Below are 18,531 nucleotides of genomic sequence, written 5' to 3'. Positions count from 1 at the left end.
GACCCTGGCCCCATCCAGGGGGTCTCTAGGGCCTGAGACACCAACACTGGGGTAGGAGGTTCAGAGGCTGCTGTCATCCCTTCCTCCCTTTTAAACAGTCCCTACCTACCCTGGAAAACAGACTGGACCCCATCACCCAGGAAGGAGACCTGCTCAAATCTTGCTTCGGGGGTGGTGGTGGGGTACCGGGAACGGATAGGAAGTGAAGAAAGGTGAGAGGCCCCCAGTGGGGTCTCTGGCCTGCCTGCTGTGGCACCACCCCATCCTAGGGCAGCCTGGCAGGGAGGGGCTAACACTCTCCACCACACACCCAGCAACACCAGGAGAGGGACGGCCGGGCCAGGCAGTCTAGGGAGGGTCTGCCCACCACAGCCAGCTCCCGACGCCAGAGCCTAGTGGCGCGAAGAGCTATATTGCCCCCTAGTGGCATCTGCGGGGAAGAGCACGGAGAGGAGCTGGGGATCGGCTAGAGAGGATCCCAGACCTCCGGATGTGTTCTGAATTCACCAGCTTCCCCGCTCCCCGCCCGCTCCCACCCCCACTCGCTCCCCATCTTGTCCTCCTTAGCCTGCGGAAATCTAAATCAACCTTCCAGGGTCATTTCAAATCTCCTTCCTCTTGGAGCCTGCATGTCATCCACATGCCCACTCTCCCACCATCCATCACCATCTGGTGTTTCCAGAGTACCACCTGTCCATTAAAGCAGGTCAGGGAGTACTGCCTGTGCCTGCGGCCTGCAGCCCGCCGAGCTGGGAGAGGCTCAGATCAGAAGTGAAGCTCGTCTGACTGGTGGGTGGGGACCAGGTGGGCAGAGGCTGCTGCCATTTGCCAGGTAAGGGGAGACTCTCGGAAGTGAGATGGCACAGCTAAGGCTTTTTCACTACGCTATCCTCTCCACCCTCATGGCACCTGGCATGGAGCAGGCCCCTGGTAAATGGTGACTGAATTGATGCCGTTGCTCAAAGGAGAGAAAAAAAAACGTGAGGGCATCGAGGGACTGCTATTCCCGATGGGACTGGGGCTTGGAAGAGAAAGGTAGACCAGAAGACCTGGGAAATGGGGGCGCCCTGCCCCACCCATCATTCTCAACATCTTCACCCAGAAAGAGGGAGCAAAGATGGGCCCAAGAACTGCATCTGGTTGTTTCTTTAATTGAATGCAGACTCATTCATAGAAAACAGAAATGCAACCATAGCATGGAAAGACATTAAACGGAGCTCTGAAAAAAGATCCAGACCCTCCCTCCTCCTCTCCCCAGCCCAAAGGAGAGCTATAAAAACAAGCTGAGGAGAATAAAACACATTCCCATCCCCAAGGCAGAGGCCCGACCTGACCTCCCCCGACCTTGGCATCTAGAACAGACCAGGTAGGGCGAAGAGGATCCAAGGCGCAGAGCAGCCAGGGGAACCGGAGCTGGGGCAACTCAGTGTAAACTCCAAGATTTCATATGTGTGCATGTGTGCGACTGACACAGAACTTGGCTGAAGACTGGACGGAAACTTAGAAGCCAGCCCTGGGTCCTAGAGTGAGGCTGGACCAGGGACATAGAGGGGAATGTCATGTCCCTTCCCTGAGCCCCTTTCTAAGATAGGCACTGGGGCTCCCGTGGCCGTGGAGGCGGCGGGCCGGGCTGGGCTCTTTGTATCTCCCCTCCTTCGCCTCTGGACATTCTCGGGCAGTGTCAATGGCACTGAAAGGCCCCCAACTGGGGCTTGGCAGGACTAAGGGCCTGGAAAGAAAAAGGAAGGGAAGGAAAGTGAGTTGCTTTTTCCCTCCAATCCTGGTGCCAACATCAGTCTGGGAGCTGACGGGATACGAAAGTGACCTCTGAATTCAGTCCTTCGATCAAAGGTGGTTCTGACAATGTGGGCTGACGCTCGTTGCTAAAGAGCCAGCCCTGAGCACAGGTCAGAGGTAGGAGGCAGCACTGCCTGGGACCCCTCACAGGCCTTAGCACCAAAAGCCCAGCACCAGCTGGCCGGTCCCCAAAATCCGACAGCCCCATCCATCCTGGCTGAGCTGAGTGGGCAGTGATGGCAGCCAGATGCAGACCCAGGAGTAGTGGAGAGAACCCTGGTGCAGGACAGAGAATCAGGCCCCAGACCAGGGCCCTGGAGTGGAAGCTCGGGGAAGAAGAAAGGGCTTTGGGTCCCAGGCCAGGGGGGAGGGGAAGGATGGGCAGAATGCAAGGCATGAGATGGGCAGGCAACACTTCCCTCCTTTCTTCTGCAGATGACAAACAGAGAGCTGACGGACGGGGACCTGCAGAGGGCCCCAACACTGAGAAGAAAACAGCAATTTGGCCAACATCCAGGGTTTCAGGGGGGCAGGCCTCCTCCCCGGCAGAGGGCAGGAACAAGGCGCAAGGCCACCCTGTGACTGTCCTGGGCCAAGCCTGGGCTGGACCTCGCTGTCCCACGGCCACCTGGCACTGGGCAGCAGGGCTGGGACTCACGTCCCTGGCACTACGGAGGCTCTGGGCAGTGCGGCAGAGGAGCTAAGGGCCCAGTGAGAGAAGCAAGGGCCCGGCTCCCACTAGAAGACGTAGATCTTGTCCCGCTGCACTGTGTCCAGGTCATCGTCCAGTGTCAGCAACACCTGGAGGGCGGATGCGGAGTCAAGCCCAGGAAAGGAGGCCACCTCCGCCTCCTCTCCAGCCTCCCCGACATACCAGGAATGACCCAAACATGGCGATGGAGGAGAGGAAGTGCCAGATGTCGTGGTCATCAAAGAAGTCGAGGAGGATGCAGTCCCGGTTGTGCTCCCGGGACTCTGCAGGGGTTTTCTGGGGTGGAACAGGGAGAGCTGCCTGCTGACACCGCCCAGGGGAGGCTGGGCCAGACCAGCTCCCATCCCCTCCAGGCACTCTCTGTTCCCAGTTCCCAGCCCCAGCCCTAGGCTGGAGAGCACCTTTTTTTTTTTTTTTTTTTTTGTGGTACGGGCCTCTCACTGTCGTGGCCTCTCCCGTTGCGGAGCACAGGCTCCGGACAAGCTCAGCGGCCATGGATCACAGGCCCAGCCGCTCCGCGGCATGTAGGATCCTCCCGGACCGGGGCATGAACCCGTGTCCCCTGCATCGGCAGGCGGACTCCCAACCACTGCGCCACCAGGGAAGCCCGTGGAGAGCACCCTTTTTCAGGCTCACCCCTTGCCCTCATCTCCCACACCTAAGAATTGGCCTTTAGTTGCAGACTGCTCCCTGAGAGCACTGGTCATGATTCCCTTGAAGGACTAGAAGGCCACCAAAGCCTCCTAACTCCGTTCCCTGCCTTGGACTCCGCCCCCGGCTCCAATCAGTCCTCCAGGGCTCCTCCCGGCTCACTTTCTCTCCAAAGCACTATTGTCAGCTCACACGGCCCTGCCCGAGGGTGATAGTAGCCAGGACCTGTGGGCCATGACCCGAGGCCCTCGAGGTCCGCCATTATCTCCCCAACCTCCGTCCACCAAACACTGGCTGGACCTCACTCTGTGTCTGGGGGCCGTCCGTGCCATATGCTGAGACCACAGAGATGACCAAGAAAGCTCCGCAGCGCCCTCAAGGAGCTCACGGTCTTTACCCGGCTCCCAAGCGAATGCAGTCACTGACCCCTAAGCTGCCTCTGCCTCGTTACTCAAGTCACGGCACCTCTGGGCCACAGGGCCCTTCCCCATCAGCCAGGGTCTCTAAAGGCCAAGAGCAAGCCCTGCCTCCTCTAAGCAGCTTTCCTGGACCTCCTAACTCACAGAAGCCTTTCTGTCCTCTGCCCTCCTACACATCCCCTACCTGTCTAGTCTATTACCCTTCATTGTACTATATTGTAAAGAAAAGCCAGGAACTGACAGTCTCTCTCTTTCTGGAACTAGATTGTAAGTGCTTCAAAGGCAGAGACGCTGCCAGACGTCGTTCTGATCACAGCAGGTGCCCTACGAGGCAGAGGGAAGAGCCTGACACCTCTGGCTTCAAACCCCAGCTGTGCCACCACTGGTTGTGTGACCTTGGGCAGGTCATTGGGTCTGTCTGAGCCTCCACTGCCTCATAAGTAAAATGGGGATACTTCCACACTGGCATGGTGAACGGTAGGAGGACGAAATGAGAAAGCAGCTGTGAAAAGCACGGGCGATGCTCACAAACAATTTTTGAAAAGAGAACTGGCTGTTTGTGGGCTCACGATGAGCCTGTGGGCGACTCCCGTAGCCTCTTGGCAGGAGGACCACTCACCTGCCAGGTGCTGAGCCCCTGGAAGAAGAAGAAGAGTGCAAAGCCCCAGACCACCGAGGTGCAGATGATGCAGAGCAGGGGAATGAGCTTGATCCTCTCCCCGCTCCGGAGCTGGGGGGAAGATGGGGAAGAGCAGCCTGAGGGCCCTGCGCCACTTCCTGGCCTGCCCTGGAAGCGCCGTCCCAGGCTTTCAGGATGGATGCTTTAGGAAGCCTTCCTGGATCCATCCCATCACCCTACACAGCTCAACTGGTCCCCACACTAGCAGCCTGGTGTCCTCACCCCTGAGGCCCACCCTGGCTGGGCCTCCATCCATGTGCCCAGAACCCTGTGCTGGGGGGTGTACGGCCTGGGGGCTCCTCTCACGGTGGATGGCACGAGGGGCCCTTGGGAAGCACCTAGCCCTCGGAGGCCCAAGCCCAACACAGACTCAGCAAGCCCCACCTCCTCAACCCCTTCTCCACAGAACGGGGCTCTTGTCAGCTGTGGCCTCAAGTGCTACCAGTTCTACGGGCCATACTTAGAATACAGAAGGGGCTCAGGAAACGGGTCTGAGGATATAGCTGGCTCCCGGGGAGTACGTGCAAGAGACTAGCCTCTCCCCTCCTCAAGAGTCAGTAGCCTGGAGGGATGGACAGAAAAATTCTCACTCCCTCTTGGTGCTGCCCCAGGGAGGCTGTGCCCATCTCCCTCCCCACAAGGCAGAGCCGCTGGCTGAGGGGCTCAGCCAGCCCCGCTCACCTTCATAATGATGTAGAAGGCAAAGTAAAGAAGCAGGTTGCAGATGCCGATGGCCAACAGGTAGGAGGCAAAATCATTGGGACGCATGATGAGCCCATAGGCAGCCCTGGCAGGAGGGAGGAAGAGCTGGTGAAGCAGGGGAGGAGCAAGGAAAGGGCTCTCCCTCCCCACCAACCCATGTTTTATGAGGATGTGGGGCTGGGTTCAGAGGCCCACAGAAGATTCTAGAACCCCAGGGGCCAACACCTCTCTCTCCAGCCCCCATGTCTCATGCCCAAATTTGTCCATGTTCCCCACAGAAGCCCATGGCTGGCCAAGCGCCGAGCTGCCCACCCAGCCTGGCTACACAGATGATGGCTGGACTCACAGTGACCAGTTGATAATGTTGCCCATAACCAGCAGCACCATGCGGTCCTGGAGGGAAGCAGAGACAGGGGAACTGAGAGACAGGGAGAGAAGTGGAGGGAGCCCCGTCAGAGGGTCCCCACCCCGCCCCTGGGCTCTCAGCTGCGCTCCGAGTGCCCCCCAGTGGAGGGAAGAGGAAGAGTGGAGATAGAGGAGGAGGGGCCCGGGGAGCTGGGCAGGTACCACGTAGAGGGGCCCGCTGCACTGCCGGATGCAGTCCGTGTAGAGCACGTGGAGAATGCGACGGCAGATCCCCGAGTCTATAAGAAGGGAAGGTGCTGAAAGGCACGGGCACCCTTTTGTCCCGGCCCCTGGTCTGTGCCAGCTGAGAGGACCCAGGGCCTCTCGGGGGCACAGCTGTGCCAAGGCCTCATTGAATTCCGTACCCAGTGACTCCCCTGGGCCCCCTGTGAGAGGGCAGAACCCAAAAGCCTCCCGTGAGACCAGGTCCCCGAGGCCACCAACCCCAGCAGGCCCCAGGCGAGCGCTCACCCAGCTTCCAGCGGCCCATGTAATAGAGCTGTGTGCTGAGGAGCAGGGTGGCAATGATGTGAATGACCGAGAAGATGACCCAGAATGCTGTGTTCCCTTTGCCGAAGACCTGTTGGGGCCACCAAAGGCAGGGCTGAGGAGAAAGCTGCTCTCCCGGCCCGCCCTTCCTCTGGGAGAGCCGGCTCTAAGCCCACCAGGCTGGGAGAGCACTTTAGGGAAGGAGCAGGGCTCTCTCCTGCAGGGGTGGACGGGGGTGTGTGCACACGTGTGCACCTTTCCTACAGGTGAGCAGAGCAGGCCGGGGCCTCACCACGCCCAGCACAGAGAAGAAAATGACGATGGCCAAGCAGGCATAGGCGCTGTAGGCACTGGCGTTGATGTCTGGGTGCCGCTTCTGGTACAGCTTCAGCATGCAGAGCCCCGCGATCATGTACATGAATGACGTGTCTAGGTGGAGGGACGTGGATGTGAGCTACGGAAACATCTGCGGAGCCCGGGCATGGAACCCCGGTCCCCACACCTCGTCACAGCCACTGAGCAAGCTGGTGGCGGGCTGGCGCTTGAACTGCAGCTCCTTAACTGTCCCTGCCACGCCCGACTGCCGCCCCACTGGCTGTCACCCACAGTCTGACTTCCCCTGACGACAAGGACAACTTAGTCCGAGCACTCTGAGGTCGGGGACTGCATCTTAATTATCTTTGTTTTCTCAGTGCGTGCACGTGCCTTTCCACAGGAAAGGCTTGACAGATGTATGAAACAGCATCCAGACGCTTATGTTCTACAAGCTAGGATGCGTGTTCACACAGGTCCTCCAGCCCTGGAGTCGCCCACATGGCTGTATCTTGGGGATCCCAATCCCTGCGGGTGAATGGGGGTGGCAGACTCAGGCAGATTCCTGTTGAGGTTCAGCCAGGGAAGAGGGAGGCCCCGCTCACCAAACTGGAAATTGGTATAGTTGGGGCAGACGTGATAGCAAGCGCTAAGGAGCCCCTCCATCATCAGGGCCGTGCCCATGGCATAGAAGAGGCCAAAGTGCTTGGGGATCCCACATTCCTGTTGCGGAGAGAGAAGGGAAGGGAGAGATGAGGTAAGGCGGGAAGGGAGGAAGGAAGGGGCCCTAAAGAGGGAGATCATGAGAAAGGAGTGGGATGGGGGGTAGAGTGGGTATTTAGCAAGGGCAGGGCCAGGCTGGGCACAACAAAGCTGGGCAGGATAAGACTGGACAGGGCCGGGCAGGGCAGGGCTGGGCAGGGCCAGGCTGGGCTGGGCTGGGCTGGGCAGGGCTGGGCAGGGCCAGGCCGGGCCGGGCCGGGCTGGGCTGGACAGGGCAGGGTAGGGCAGGGTAGGGCAGGGCAGGGCAGGGCTGGGCAGGGCAGGGCAGGGCTGGGCAGGGCTGGGCTGGGCAGGGCAGGGCAGGGCTGGGCTGGGCTGGGCAGGGCTGGGCTGGGCAGGGCAGGGCAGGGCTGGGCTGGGCTGGGCAGGGCAGGGCAGGGCAGGGCTGGGCAGGGCTGGGCTGGGCTGGGCAGGGCAGGGCAGGGCTGGGCAGGGCTGGGCAGGGCTGGGCTGGGCTGGGCAGGGCAGGGCAGGGCTGGGCAGGGCTGGGCTGGGCAGGGCAGGGCAGGGCAGGGCTGGGCAGGGCTGGGCTGGGCAGGGCTGGGCTGGGCAGGGCTGGGCAGGGCAGGGCAGGGCAGGGCTGGGCTGGGCTGGGCTGGGCTGGGCTGGGTAGGGCTGGGCAGGGCCCTGCCTGCTAGGAAGGGTCTGGGCCTGACGCCTCAGCGGGCAGGCGAGCGCTCCTCACCAGGGCGTAGAGGTCGTTGCGCAGCAGGGCCCGGTTGTGGTTGATCTCGCGCTGCAGGATGACCAGCAGGAAGAGCAGCCCCAGCAGGATGTACCCCAGGTTGCTGAGGATGTTGTTGAAAGCGCTGGAAGGGGCGACAGCGGGCACGTTGCCTCGGCCTCATGCCCTGGCCACTTCCCCACCCGAGGCGGGCATTTGCAGAGCCCCTGCCCCTGCCCTGGTTCACCGTACGACGGGAAAAGGGGCCTCCTCCCAAGTGGATCCCCACCTGAGGTTGCCTAGAGGGTGGGCGCAGAGGAAGTTGTAGTAGCAGATGTCCTGGTTCCCTGTGACATTCACCACCTGCAGCGCGAGCAGGGAGGGGGCACTGCTAAAGTGCCTCAGTCCACAGCCTGCGCCACCACCAGTCACGTTCTGCAACGGATGGGAGGTGCCGCCACGGCCAGCAGGTGTGCGCACGTGACACCAGCAAGCCCCACTTTTGGTAAAGTCACTGCCCCCCTCGCTAGGTGTGGCTGAAAACCCTGAGGCATGACCATGACGGAGGTTCTTGCCCCACAGTACAGAGAAGAGGGAAGGGAAACCGAGACTTACAAAGTCCCAGCACTTTTGTTTCATAAATCCCCATGACCTGGGGGAGGGGCCACCACTGCTGGCATGCTGCCCCCATTTTGCAGATGAACCGACTGAGGCTCAGGGAGGTTGAGTGACTTGCTTAAGGCCACCCAGCTGGTAAGGCAGAGTTGGGATGGGAACCCAGGACCCATGACCTAGGACCTGTGCTGGCTCCAAAGCCGCAGGCTGGAAGGCTCTGCACTGGGGCATCGTCCCAGCATGGGGCAGCTCCTCGAGGGCATTTAGCTTGGGCCCTGGGGAGCCGGCCCCTGCCCACTCACCGTCTGGTAGGTGATCACCAGCTGCACCACAGGAAGTGCATAGAAGACAGCAATGGTGGCAATGTTCCTGAGGAGTGGGAGGGCGGCAGTGAGGTGGCAGCACCGAGGAAGAACCCGAGAACCCACCGCACCGTCCTGCCAATGACAGGAAGGCCGGCCTGCTCCCCCACTCACCAGAAGTAGATCTGGTACTTTTTCCGCAGGACGCGTTTGTCCTTGCGTGCCAGGTCAGCCACGCAGAGGTATTGCTGGGGAGAAGCTGGAGTGAGCCCCCTGCCCCACTGCCCCAGAGAAGCCCCTCTCGCCCAGGTTAGAGGAGGACATGGGGGGGCCTCCCTCCCACAGGCCAGAATTCCAGCAGGCCGAGTTCTGGGCGGTCCAGAGGGCTGGGAGCCGAGTCAATTTCCCCTGGAATCTGTGCCACCCCAGCAAGCTCCTTCCCTTTGCTTTCATAACATGCCACCCAGTGGCGAGATACGCTGGGGCTGAACACACAATCTCCCTTCCTTGGGAACCCGTGACCAGGGCCAACCCACGTGGGGTCACACCTTGGTGCGAATGACATTCTTGTCTGAATCGATGTCGGCCAATGTGTCATAGTCGTCCTCCTCCACGGAGCTCATGGAGTCCAGTCGTGGCCGGGTGCCCACAGGATCAAGGGAATGGTCTGGGGCAGAAAGGGGAGAAGGGTAACCTAGTGGGCACAGAACCCAAGGTCTGTCCCCACCCACCTGGGACAATTGTCACAATTACTAGGCAGTGGGAAGAGGCAAACTGTGGGCTCAGAGCGGGGTTAGAGGTGGGCTCAGGCCTGGGGAGGAGGTATCGGGTGCTCCTAAGTCCTTGAGGGCAACAAGGGTGGACTCTGCGAAGAGGCCACCAAACAGGGACCGCTCCAGCCCTGCCGCCTCACTGAGCTAGGCTTCCAGGCCAGGACACCGAGCAGACCCCGGGCCCCAAACACGAGCAGCAGGACTGAATTTGGCAGAAGTCACGCTGATTAGAAGATGCCCAGCTGTGTGGGTTCTGAGAAGACACTGCCTTGGCCCCCACTGGGTAAAGACCCAGTGGGCCCTGGGGTGCAGGCAAGGGTGAGAGGCTGCCTCCTCTCTAATCCTTTATCCTGTTCTTTTCTTGTGCCTTCGGAAGCTTCCTCCTGTAACCTTGCTGACCAAAGGCCCCCAGGGCCAGGACATGACACCCCGGCCCATGAGCCCCAGAAGGCCAGAGAGTGAGGTGCTGGAAAACACAACAGCCAACCAGAATATCTGGCCTGGGGGAGGCTGGGGTACCAGCTTGCCAGCATCAGGGGCCAGTGCCTGCCTATCTCAAAAGACACACGAGCTAGCAATTATTGGCATTAGATGGGGAAGCCATGCACAAGCATCTTTATGGTCCTAGAGCCTTCTGGCTCCAGTCAACCGCCCTGGCAGGAGCTGATTGGTAGAGCAGCACTCGCCCTCCCCACATCTACCCATGGCAATGCACAGCTGCCGCATCTGGCCAAAGGGGAGGCGCCGCTTGAACTGGTCGTGCCCTTCAAAGGAAAGGGAAAGTTACCGGGGAAGTGGGACCAAGGAGGAAGGGATGAGAGAGGAGAGGGGTGGGGAGACAGCAAGCCCTTCCCTGGTTCCAGCGTCTGGCAGAAGAGGCAACTGCCCACCGTCACGGTTCGTGCAGCCAGCACCAGCCCTGCACCGCACAGCTCTGCCCCGCCTGGCCCACTCACCCTGGTAATTGTAGGAGAGGTCCCCAGGGCCCGCGCTGCCAACCAGACCATCGGTGGATCCAGTGGAGCCGGAACCATTCTCTGTAGGGAATAGTAAATGGTGAGGCAGGCAGAAGAGACCTCAGGGCAGGGGACTCTGGACCCGTCTCCAGGGGGCGCCGAGGAGGCCACCCTGGAGGTGGTGACCCGGCGAGTGGGCAAGCATGAGCTCAAGTGCGGACGCGTACCAAAGGAGCCGTAGTTGTAGCCCTCGTACGGGGAGCTGCCAGGGAAGGAATCGGCCAGGACCCGAGGGTGACCTGCAACAAGAAGTCAGGGACCCCTTACATTACCTTCCTCACCTGCAGGGTGCTACCAGGCTAAAATGAGAATAATGTACTAGGAAACCTCTTGCACATATTATAGTAGTTTAGTATTTAGCATACTGATTAATATTCAAAGCCCTTTGTTACCATGAAAAATTAAATATATAGAGTATATTGTGGTTATTAAAGTATGTATGTATACACTTTAAAGGTTTTTCAACAGAAATGTTAAAACAAATTTGCAATGCTTAATTATTCTGTTTCTAAAAATTCAATAAACTATAATTTATGAGTCATAAAAAAAAAGAAAAAGAAAGAAAGAAGTCAAGGACCCCTTAGCCTTGGAAGCAGAGAGAGGCTGCAAGCCAGGGAGAAGGGGGAAGGAAGAATCCAAAGAGAGACACAGAGGGGCCATGGCGGCAGCAAAGAATAAGCACCTATACCAGCAAACACCTATCCCACCACCACCACCTGCCCCATTGGAAACTATCAGGCCCCTCTTTCCTCCCTAGAAAGACAGCAAAGTCAAGGAATTGACCATCTAAGTTACCAGCAGCAAGGACAGACCAGCATCGGCCTGCCCGGGTCCCACCCAGACACCCCTCTACTTCCCCTCCCCCTCCCCACTCTGGACTCCAGCTCCTCCGCCCACAGCACCTGGAGCTTACCAAGGAGAGAAGCTGAGAGAGAAGGTCCCAAGCAGGAGGGAGGATAGAGAGAGAGGGGTAGAAGAAGGGGAAAGAGAACGAAAGGTTAATAATCCCAGAGGCGGTGAGTCGCATTGTCTGAAGCGGCAGACAGCGTACCTAGACCCAGACACTGAATGAATCAAGTGACAGTCTTTAAGACGGGCACGTTAGGGACCAACAGGCACACTGCCCCAGGCCCATTTCCACCTACAGTGTTACTCCCTATCTGAACATCCAGAAGCCCTCAGTGGGACCTTCCTCCTCCAACCCCCAAGGGAACCATCCACCACTATCCCCACCAAACCACAAAGCAAACAGCCCACCAACCCAGACCCTCTGGAGGTACCGCTTTCTGGGCAGGCTCGGTCCACGGCCACCAGAAGGCTCTTCTTCCTCTGCCTGCAGGGACGGAATCCAGAGACAAACCAGAAGGGCAGCCGGAGGATCTGTCCTATGCTGGGCTGGCCTGCCTTCCACCCTCTCCACCCCATAACCCTGTCCTCCATCCATGATCCCAGGGGTCCTCCCAGGCTGGGAAGCAATGCGGGGTCTCCCTGCTTGGGAAGAAGGTTGAGGGGAGGGGTTGGTTTCCAGAGCAGAGGCCCAGGGACCTCAGACCCTCACAGGGACCTGCATTCCTATGCCTCGTGGTTGGAGATTATCCAGGGCCACACAGATCCTGCCAGGCCATTTCCCCGTGCCTGACCTACCCCAGAGCAGGGGAGGGCCCAGCGGTCCCACTTTACCTCCAGTTCTCCCAGCAGGCCAGGAGCACGGTAAGCAGGTAGAAGGAGAGAAATATGCCCAGGCAAAAGAGCATACCGCCAACATAGGCCTCGGCTGTGGGCAGGGGAGTGGGAAGGAAAACACACCAGTACTTTCCACGCCTGCCCATCACAGCACGCAGGGCCCAGGCTCATCTCTCTCCACGTCTCCCCTCGGGTGGAATGACCCAGCCAGTGCCAACAATATGCCAAACTCGACATGATTCCTGGCTCTGCTCACACAGTTCCCTCTGCTAGAACTTTCTCCCCTACTTCTTTCTCCAAGACCCCTCCTTGACTTAACCTTCAAAACACGGCTGAGGAGCTGTGTCTTCTAGGAGGCTTTCTCTGCCCTGACCTCCCACAGTGACTGTCCTGGGTTCCTCACAGCCTTCAGCACCCTGCATAGCAACAGGCTCTAGACAGGGGCACCCTGAGGACCACAGCTAGAGCACAGCACCAAGCACACAGAAGGGACTGGAAACAAATGTGCTGAATAAGGAATCCATGCAGGAGAGGCAGCTTCTTTCCCCTTCTGCCACAATCCTTTATTTTTATCTTATACTTTCCAGTTTACAAAGGGCTCTATTCAATCACTCAGTAAACATTTATCGAGCATGACTAAGGGGCCTGGAACTTTCCTACTAATTTTGTGCTAAGCCGACTTAGTGAGGCTAATAGAGACTAACATTCTATTACTCCTGTTACAGAGATGGGGAAACTGAGGCTCAATGAGATTACACTGCCCACAGTGGCAGAGACAGATCTAGATCTCAGTCCCTCCATCTCTTTACTCATGGATGCTCCAAAGCACATTACTCACCCTCCCGCCGCTCCCTCCCCCCACCCCCCGTCATGAAGCCCTCCAAGACCACTCCTCCTTCCTACCCTGTCAGCCTGCTCGAGTAGGTCCTCCTTACCCTTCCCATTCAGAGAACACTCCCTACCCCAGGCCTGAAAGAAGAGCCAGTGGCCAGGCCATCCCCACTCAGCCACCCACACTCACACGTGACTGCTCGAGAGACCAACACTGACAGGGTTTTCTGGCGATGCCCCTGATCGACCGGTTCATCTGGAAGTAAAATGGCAAAATGGCAAACCAGCGCCTGCCTGGAGCTTGGCTAGAGTTGGTAGGACCAGGCCTGGGAGAGTCTGGAGCCAGAAACCCACATCCCATCAGATCCATCAATCAGCCACACAGGCTCTTTTACCTCCCGGGAAGTGTCCAAGCCCTCCCACCCCTGGCCAGGCCCAGGACACAAAATGTACCTTCTACAAAGGGGTAGAAAGGCAGGGAGCCTCCACAGGCTTGGTCTTCAGTTTTCACCACCACTACCACGTAAAAGCTGTTGCTGGGGAAGTCTTTGCGCTGCAGGATGAGGACGGTGATAATGGCGATGATGGTGACGATGAGGAGGATGGTGAGGACAGTGATGACGAAGATGACTGCCATCATCACAGCACCGTCATCATTTGTCATCGCCATCACCATCCTTTTCTGAATACCTAACCCTGTCTGGCCTGAATACATAGTGTCAGGCCAGACACTATGCTAAACTCTTTGCTCATATATTATTTTATTGAATCCTCACAAAGATCCTTATGAGTGAGTACTATCATTATCCCTGTTGGACGTTAGCTTAGGGTCACACTGCCAGTAAGTGGTAGAGCCAGGATCGTCTGACTCCAGAGCCCATACCCTGCACTAACACTACTGCCAGGTGAGCAAATGAGGGTATGCCCCATCATCATGGAACACATGGGTGCCCTATTATAGCCTGGGCATCAGTCAGGAGAAAAAGTGGAGGGGCCGTGCTGCCTCCGTCAGCTGCACAACTAGATATCGTGAGCTGAACACATGCCTCTCCCTCCCTGCCCCCAGCACAGGTTTTAGCCTTTGCCAAGGCAGCCCTCAACACCAGCCAGGGCCCTTTCCTCTCCCAGCTGTGGTGAATGACGTGTACAGAGCAGCCATAAAGGGTACTCTGCTCTTTCCTGTCCCCAAAGGCAACTGGGATTGTGATTCAATGCTTGCATGTATCAGGGGACCCAAAGTCTCAGGGACTGGACGGCCAAGACTCAGTCCTGTGGGTAGGGTAGGAATGGGGCAGGGGAAAAGAAGAGAGGGTTAGGAAAGCTAACCACCTGGCCACACCCCCCAGTGGGCCACGCCCATTTCCTACCTGCACGGTGATGGCTGCCTTCTTGGTCATAGTCTGGTACATGCCAATGAAGGCTACGTTGTTGTCTAAGTCATAGACAGGGCACTACAGAGGGAGGAGGGGACAGACAGATGGGCAGGGTCCTGGGCCCTGTCCCCTCTCTTCAGCAGCCCTGCTATCCACTGGTGGAGAGTAAAAGGGCAGGTTACTTACCAGGACATCCTGGATGGAGATGACTGAGCAGGGGAAGGCCTTGTTGGAGGTCACCTTGACAATGACTGAGTCCACTCCTTCCGGGAACTCATACTTGAAGTACTGAGGGCATAGGGAGGGCGGGGAGAGCCCCATCCCATGAGGATGCTCTCTTTGCCCCTCTAGAAGGGAAGAGTGTGAATCCTCCCAGGGTTGGGCAGTGGAGGCTCTCTGGGAAGAAAGGCCTTGCCCACAAGCAGGTCCATTTCCCATACACCACTCCCCTCAACCTCAGCTGGGCACTCAGGACAGTGCCCAAGGGGCAAGTAGGAAAGATGGCAGCCAGACCCCATGTCTCTGCACTTCCTATACTGTCTGTCCCCCGCCACCTTAGGGCAAGTACTCCTGCTTCTAGAGAGTCCTCCACGGAGAGTACAACCAACCTGAAACTCCTGGCAAAGAGTGCTGACCACTCCCACCCCCAAGTCCAAGCTTCCCCATTTCTCCTCTGGAGGGACCGTTGACAGGGAGGTCTTACCTGGGGCTGCGCTGCCGTGGTATTAAAGCTGAACTGCTCTCCGGTCCTGTGGGGCAGAGAAGAGCCCCCCACCGTTACTCCCAGAGCTTGTGAAGGAGGCCAGTCCCGTGGCCCCCTCGCTCTCCCCTGCAGACCTGAGCACAAAGTCATCCATTCGGCTGACGCGGAGCTGGTACGTGGTGTTGACTGGTGACAGGGTGGACACATCCACGTAGAAGAACTGGACCTCGGACTCATTCTTGGTGGGGGGCTGACACAGCGTTCGTTCCACCTTTTGGTAGAGGTACTTGCGCTGAAACCTATGGTCCGAGGCAGAGATGAGACATGACTGCGGTTCCATGACAGCCAGCATGCCACTCCAGGGGAGCAGAGCCCCAATTCCTCCGCTCTGGTCCCACTACCTCCCTACCCCACCTCCACTAGGCTGACAAGCTCCAGGTCAGCTGGCTGGGCCCTTGTGCCGTTGACCAGCCTCCTGGCTCGGGGAATGGGGAGGAGAAACAGAGGGGCACCCAGGTGGTCGGGGGCCCTGGACAAGGCCCTGAGTGAGGCTCTGGGCAAGGCCTGGCCTGGGCCTACCCCCCCCTCCCTGGTCCCCGGGTCCTACTCACATCCCTCGCAGGATCAGGGGCACCTGGAAGGACACCACCGCCTCCTTTTGGCGGACCACAAACAGCAAAGGAGCCCCCTTCTGCTTGTTCAGGACATTCACGGACACTCTCACGCCCTCTGTCTGCAAGATGACACGGAAATGTCCCTCAGTCGAGCCCGTGGTGACTCTAATTCTGCCACGGGAACACATGGCTCCAGAGACTGTGAGCTCTGCCCTCCCTCAAGCAGACGGCTTTGTGCTTTCCCCATCCAGGTGGAGCTGGGGAGCTACTTATGCCCCTTCATCTGCCAGGGCAGCCCCCAGACTCCAGGAGGGACTTAGGGGAGAGGATGGGAAACACAATGGAGACCTCAGGCAGCCCCAGCATACCCCATTGCTATAAAAGTTCACGGATGCACATGCCTGCACACACATGCGTCTGCACACACGTGCATGTACACACATGCGCACACACAGGGACACGGGAGAGCAAGAAGTGCTCCCCAACCTTCTTCCTTGTGAGCCAGCAAGTTCCTATTCTACAACTCATCTGGCAGCCAGAGGCCACGGGGAGGTGGGGAAACAGGGATCGTTGAAAGCCAAGAAGGCCAAGTTCTATCCTTAGCTCTGACCAAGGGATAGGGCTGTGGAAAAGTCACTTCACATCTCTGAGCCTCAACATCCCCCTCTATAAAATGGAGACACTCCCACCATTGGCACTATGGAGGAAAGTATATAGGACAGTCGGAGCTTAAAGAAAAAAATAAGATAAAATAAACCCTGGGATTGCTTGTTATTGGGCTGCTGAAAGCCAAGCCCTTAGGGCAGCACCTCCCAGACGGATAGAGGCCACCGTTCTCAGGGTAACCCCACATATGGGGGCAAAAAGAGAAAGGACTCTAAGTTGGATGTGATCAAACTTCAGAGAACCAGGCACTGAAGGCAGATCCTGGCCTGCCATCAAAACCCAATCCCTCCTCATTCTGGGAAAAAAAAAATCAGATTCCCATTCTGAACTCCACCACTTCTTAGTAAATCCAGTCCTGGTGAGAGCTGAGCAGGAGACCGTGAGCCAGGCTGCAAGAGTGCTCCAAATCTCAGCCCTGCCTGGGGTCTAGGCTTCCCAGACCTAGCTGTGCCCACGTTCAACTCACAGCTGGGGAGAAATGAAAGAGAAATCAGGGTGAGGAAGCTTCTCCACGGTAGGCAAACTCCTTCTCCCCTCCCACCCAACCTGGGGTTGGCTGTATCTCCACCACCTTCAACTTACAAGGCCAGCTGTCTTTCCAAGGGAAGGAAGAGGGCTGGGAAGTTCCCAGCAGTTAACGCAGCCTGGGAAGTCCTGCATTCATTTCCCTGGGGAGTCTCAGCTATAACTCCCTGGAGGCAGAGCCTTTCAGTTTGGGCCTGTCTCATCCCCCTGGGGTTTTCTGGGCCAAGCCCAGTAGCAAGCCTGCTTCCTTGCTCCCAGACCCCACAGCACTGTCAGACTCTGGGTGCTGGGTAGGGAGCAGGCCAGTCCTGCTCAGACTACAGCTGGTAGAAAGGAAGGGATCAAAGAGAAGATGGGAAAGAGGCAACTTCAGAAACTGTCCACTGGTAGCTTCAGAACAAACATCCCTGGCAAAGGAAGAAGGGCTGGCAAGAGGGTCCAGCGTGGTTCTGGGAAACCCAGTGGGGCGGCTGTTCTTGGGGACTGACAGCATCGCGGAACCCTGGTCCGCTAGCCCACTCACCACCAGCCCCGAGCCCAGCCCCTTCCCTCACCCGGTTGCGGGTCACAGTATGGTTGAAGGTGTAGATGTTGACCAGCTCGCTGTTGACTTCATCCACGTAGGTGCGCTCAAACTCGGCGTCTTTCTGCGAGACGTTCTTAGGCCCCAGAACCCCCAGATGGCTCTCGACCGAGGCCACCAAGAGTGCCAAGAAGGGCAAGCCCAGAGCGAACATGGCCCCGGCCGGGCGGCAGTGGCGGCGGCAGCGGCGGCGGCGACGATAAGCGACAGGTCACCTCCAGGGCGGGTTGCGGCTCTGGCCGCAGCTTCCAGCATCTCACCAGGACCAGAACTTTAACCTCGGCCTGAGATTAGGAAACGGTCCCTCCCCTGGAGCCGCAGACGCGCTCTCAGCGGCCAGGGAGGGGTTGGGGCGGCTGGGAGGGGGTGGGGAGGGGTTGGGGTACGGGCCACAGGAAGGGGCCCCAGCTCGCGAGGGGCCGAGCACGGCTGGGAGACCCGGCGGACGCCCGCCAGGGCCGTGACAGCCCGGAGGCGGCTAGTTGCTGGGAGCCTGGAGACGCCGGGAAAGGGGAGCGAGGGAGGGAGGGAGGGAAGGGAGCGGAAGCCGGCGGCGGGGTCGGCCGCGAAAGGAGGAGAGTCTGAGGGTGAGGGGCGTGATAGGTGGTAGCGACCCGACGCCGCGCGGCGCGGCGAGTTTCTGGGGCGCCGGCTTCGGTGCTCAGAACTCCGGGGAGTGAGCAACGCCGCGGGGCGGTAAACAGCGGGGCTGCCGGCCCGCCCGCTGACGTCAGGGGAAACTGACACAGATTTAAAGGGCCAGGCTTCGGCTTGGGTCTTAAAGGGGACGCCGCTTTCCAGCTGGAGGCCTTCTCCCACTCCTATCCTGTTACCGGCTCCTCTTTCATTATCCCGACCTTCTCTGGAAGCTCACTTTGGATTAGATGGATGTTTCCGTGAAGGATCTCCAAGTGTTGGATTCTTGTTGACAAATTCTCTTTTTCACACGTAAGGGTCACCCTCACCCCCACCACCACTGCCATTACCACTAACATCCTCCACCCCTGGGACGTTTTTTTTTCTCCCAATTATCTTAAGAAAAGAAAAATTTCTAAGAACTAGGAAACTGCCCGTGGAGGGGAAGCCGAGACAGAAATGCCCGAGAAACCCTGTGCGCTCCCGCCTCCCACTGCAGCGGCCACACAGCTTCAAGGATGCCTTCAAGCTCGAAGGGCTGTTTCTCTTCTTCTCTGCTGGGGCAGCTACAAAGCTCGTTGAAAGAAACTTCTACAAA

General features: G+C 58.4%; 1 protein-coding gene across 3 annotated transcripts; it reads right to left on the bottom strand.

Moving 5' to 3' along the window:
• Window positions 1–1,131: 1,131 nt before the first annotated feature.
• SIDT2 (SID1 transmembrane family member 2) lies at window positions 1,132–18,013 on the bottom strand. 3 transcript variants are annotated; one of them, XM_060304094.1, is made up of 27 exons: window positions 17,269–18,011; window positions 15,521–15,642; window positions 15,044–15,208; window positions 14,910–14,955; window positions 14,393–14,494; window positions 14,201–14,284; window positions 13,287–13,386; window positions 13,024–13,089; window positions 12,000–12,093; window positions 11,600–11,652; window positions 11,233–11,244; window positions 10,487–10,558; window positions 10,260–10,340; window positions 9,079–9,197; window positions 8,705–8,778; window positions 8,531–8,597; window positions 7,903–7,976; window positions 7,635–7,758; window positions 6,772–6,889; window positions 6,147–6,283; window positions 5,837–5,945; window positions 5,528–5,604; window positions 5,307–5,353; window positions 4,940–5,045; window positions 4,199–4,309; window positions 2,672–2,785; window positions 1,132–2,598 (listed from the first exon to the last, which is right to left on the bottom strand). In XM_060304094.1, the coding sequence occupies exons 1-27, from the start codon at window positions 17,449–17,451 to the stop codon at window positions 2,536–2,538; spliced, it is 2,520 nt and encodes an 839-aa protein (XP_060160077.1). In that variant the 5' UTR covers window positions 17,452–18,011; the 3' UTR covers window positions 1,132–2,535. The 3 variants fall into 3 exon arrangements, with proteins under 3 accessions (XP_060160077.1, XP_060160078.1, XP_030693452.1); XM_060304095.1 differs by lacking the exon at window positions 2,672–2,785 and having other exon boundaries at window positions 17,269–18,013; XM_030837592.2 differs by lacking the exon at window positions 11,233–11,244.
• Between the last annotated feature and the right edge of the window lie 518 nt (window positions 18,014–18,531).

This window comes from Globicephala melas, chromosome 8 (assembly GCF_963455315.2).
Source record: "Globicephala melas chromosome 8, mGloMel1.2, whole genome shotgun sequence".
Classification (NCBI taxonomy): Eukaryota; Metazoa; Chordata; class Mammalia; order Artiodactyla; family Delphinidae; genus Globicephala; species Globicephala melas.
Note: the sequence above shows the minus strand (reverse complement) of the source record. Positions and strands in the feature narration are given on the sequence as shown.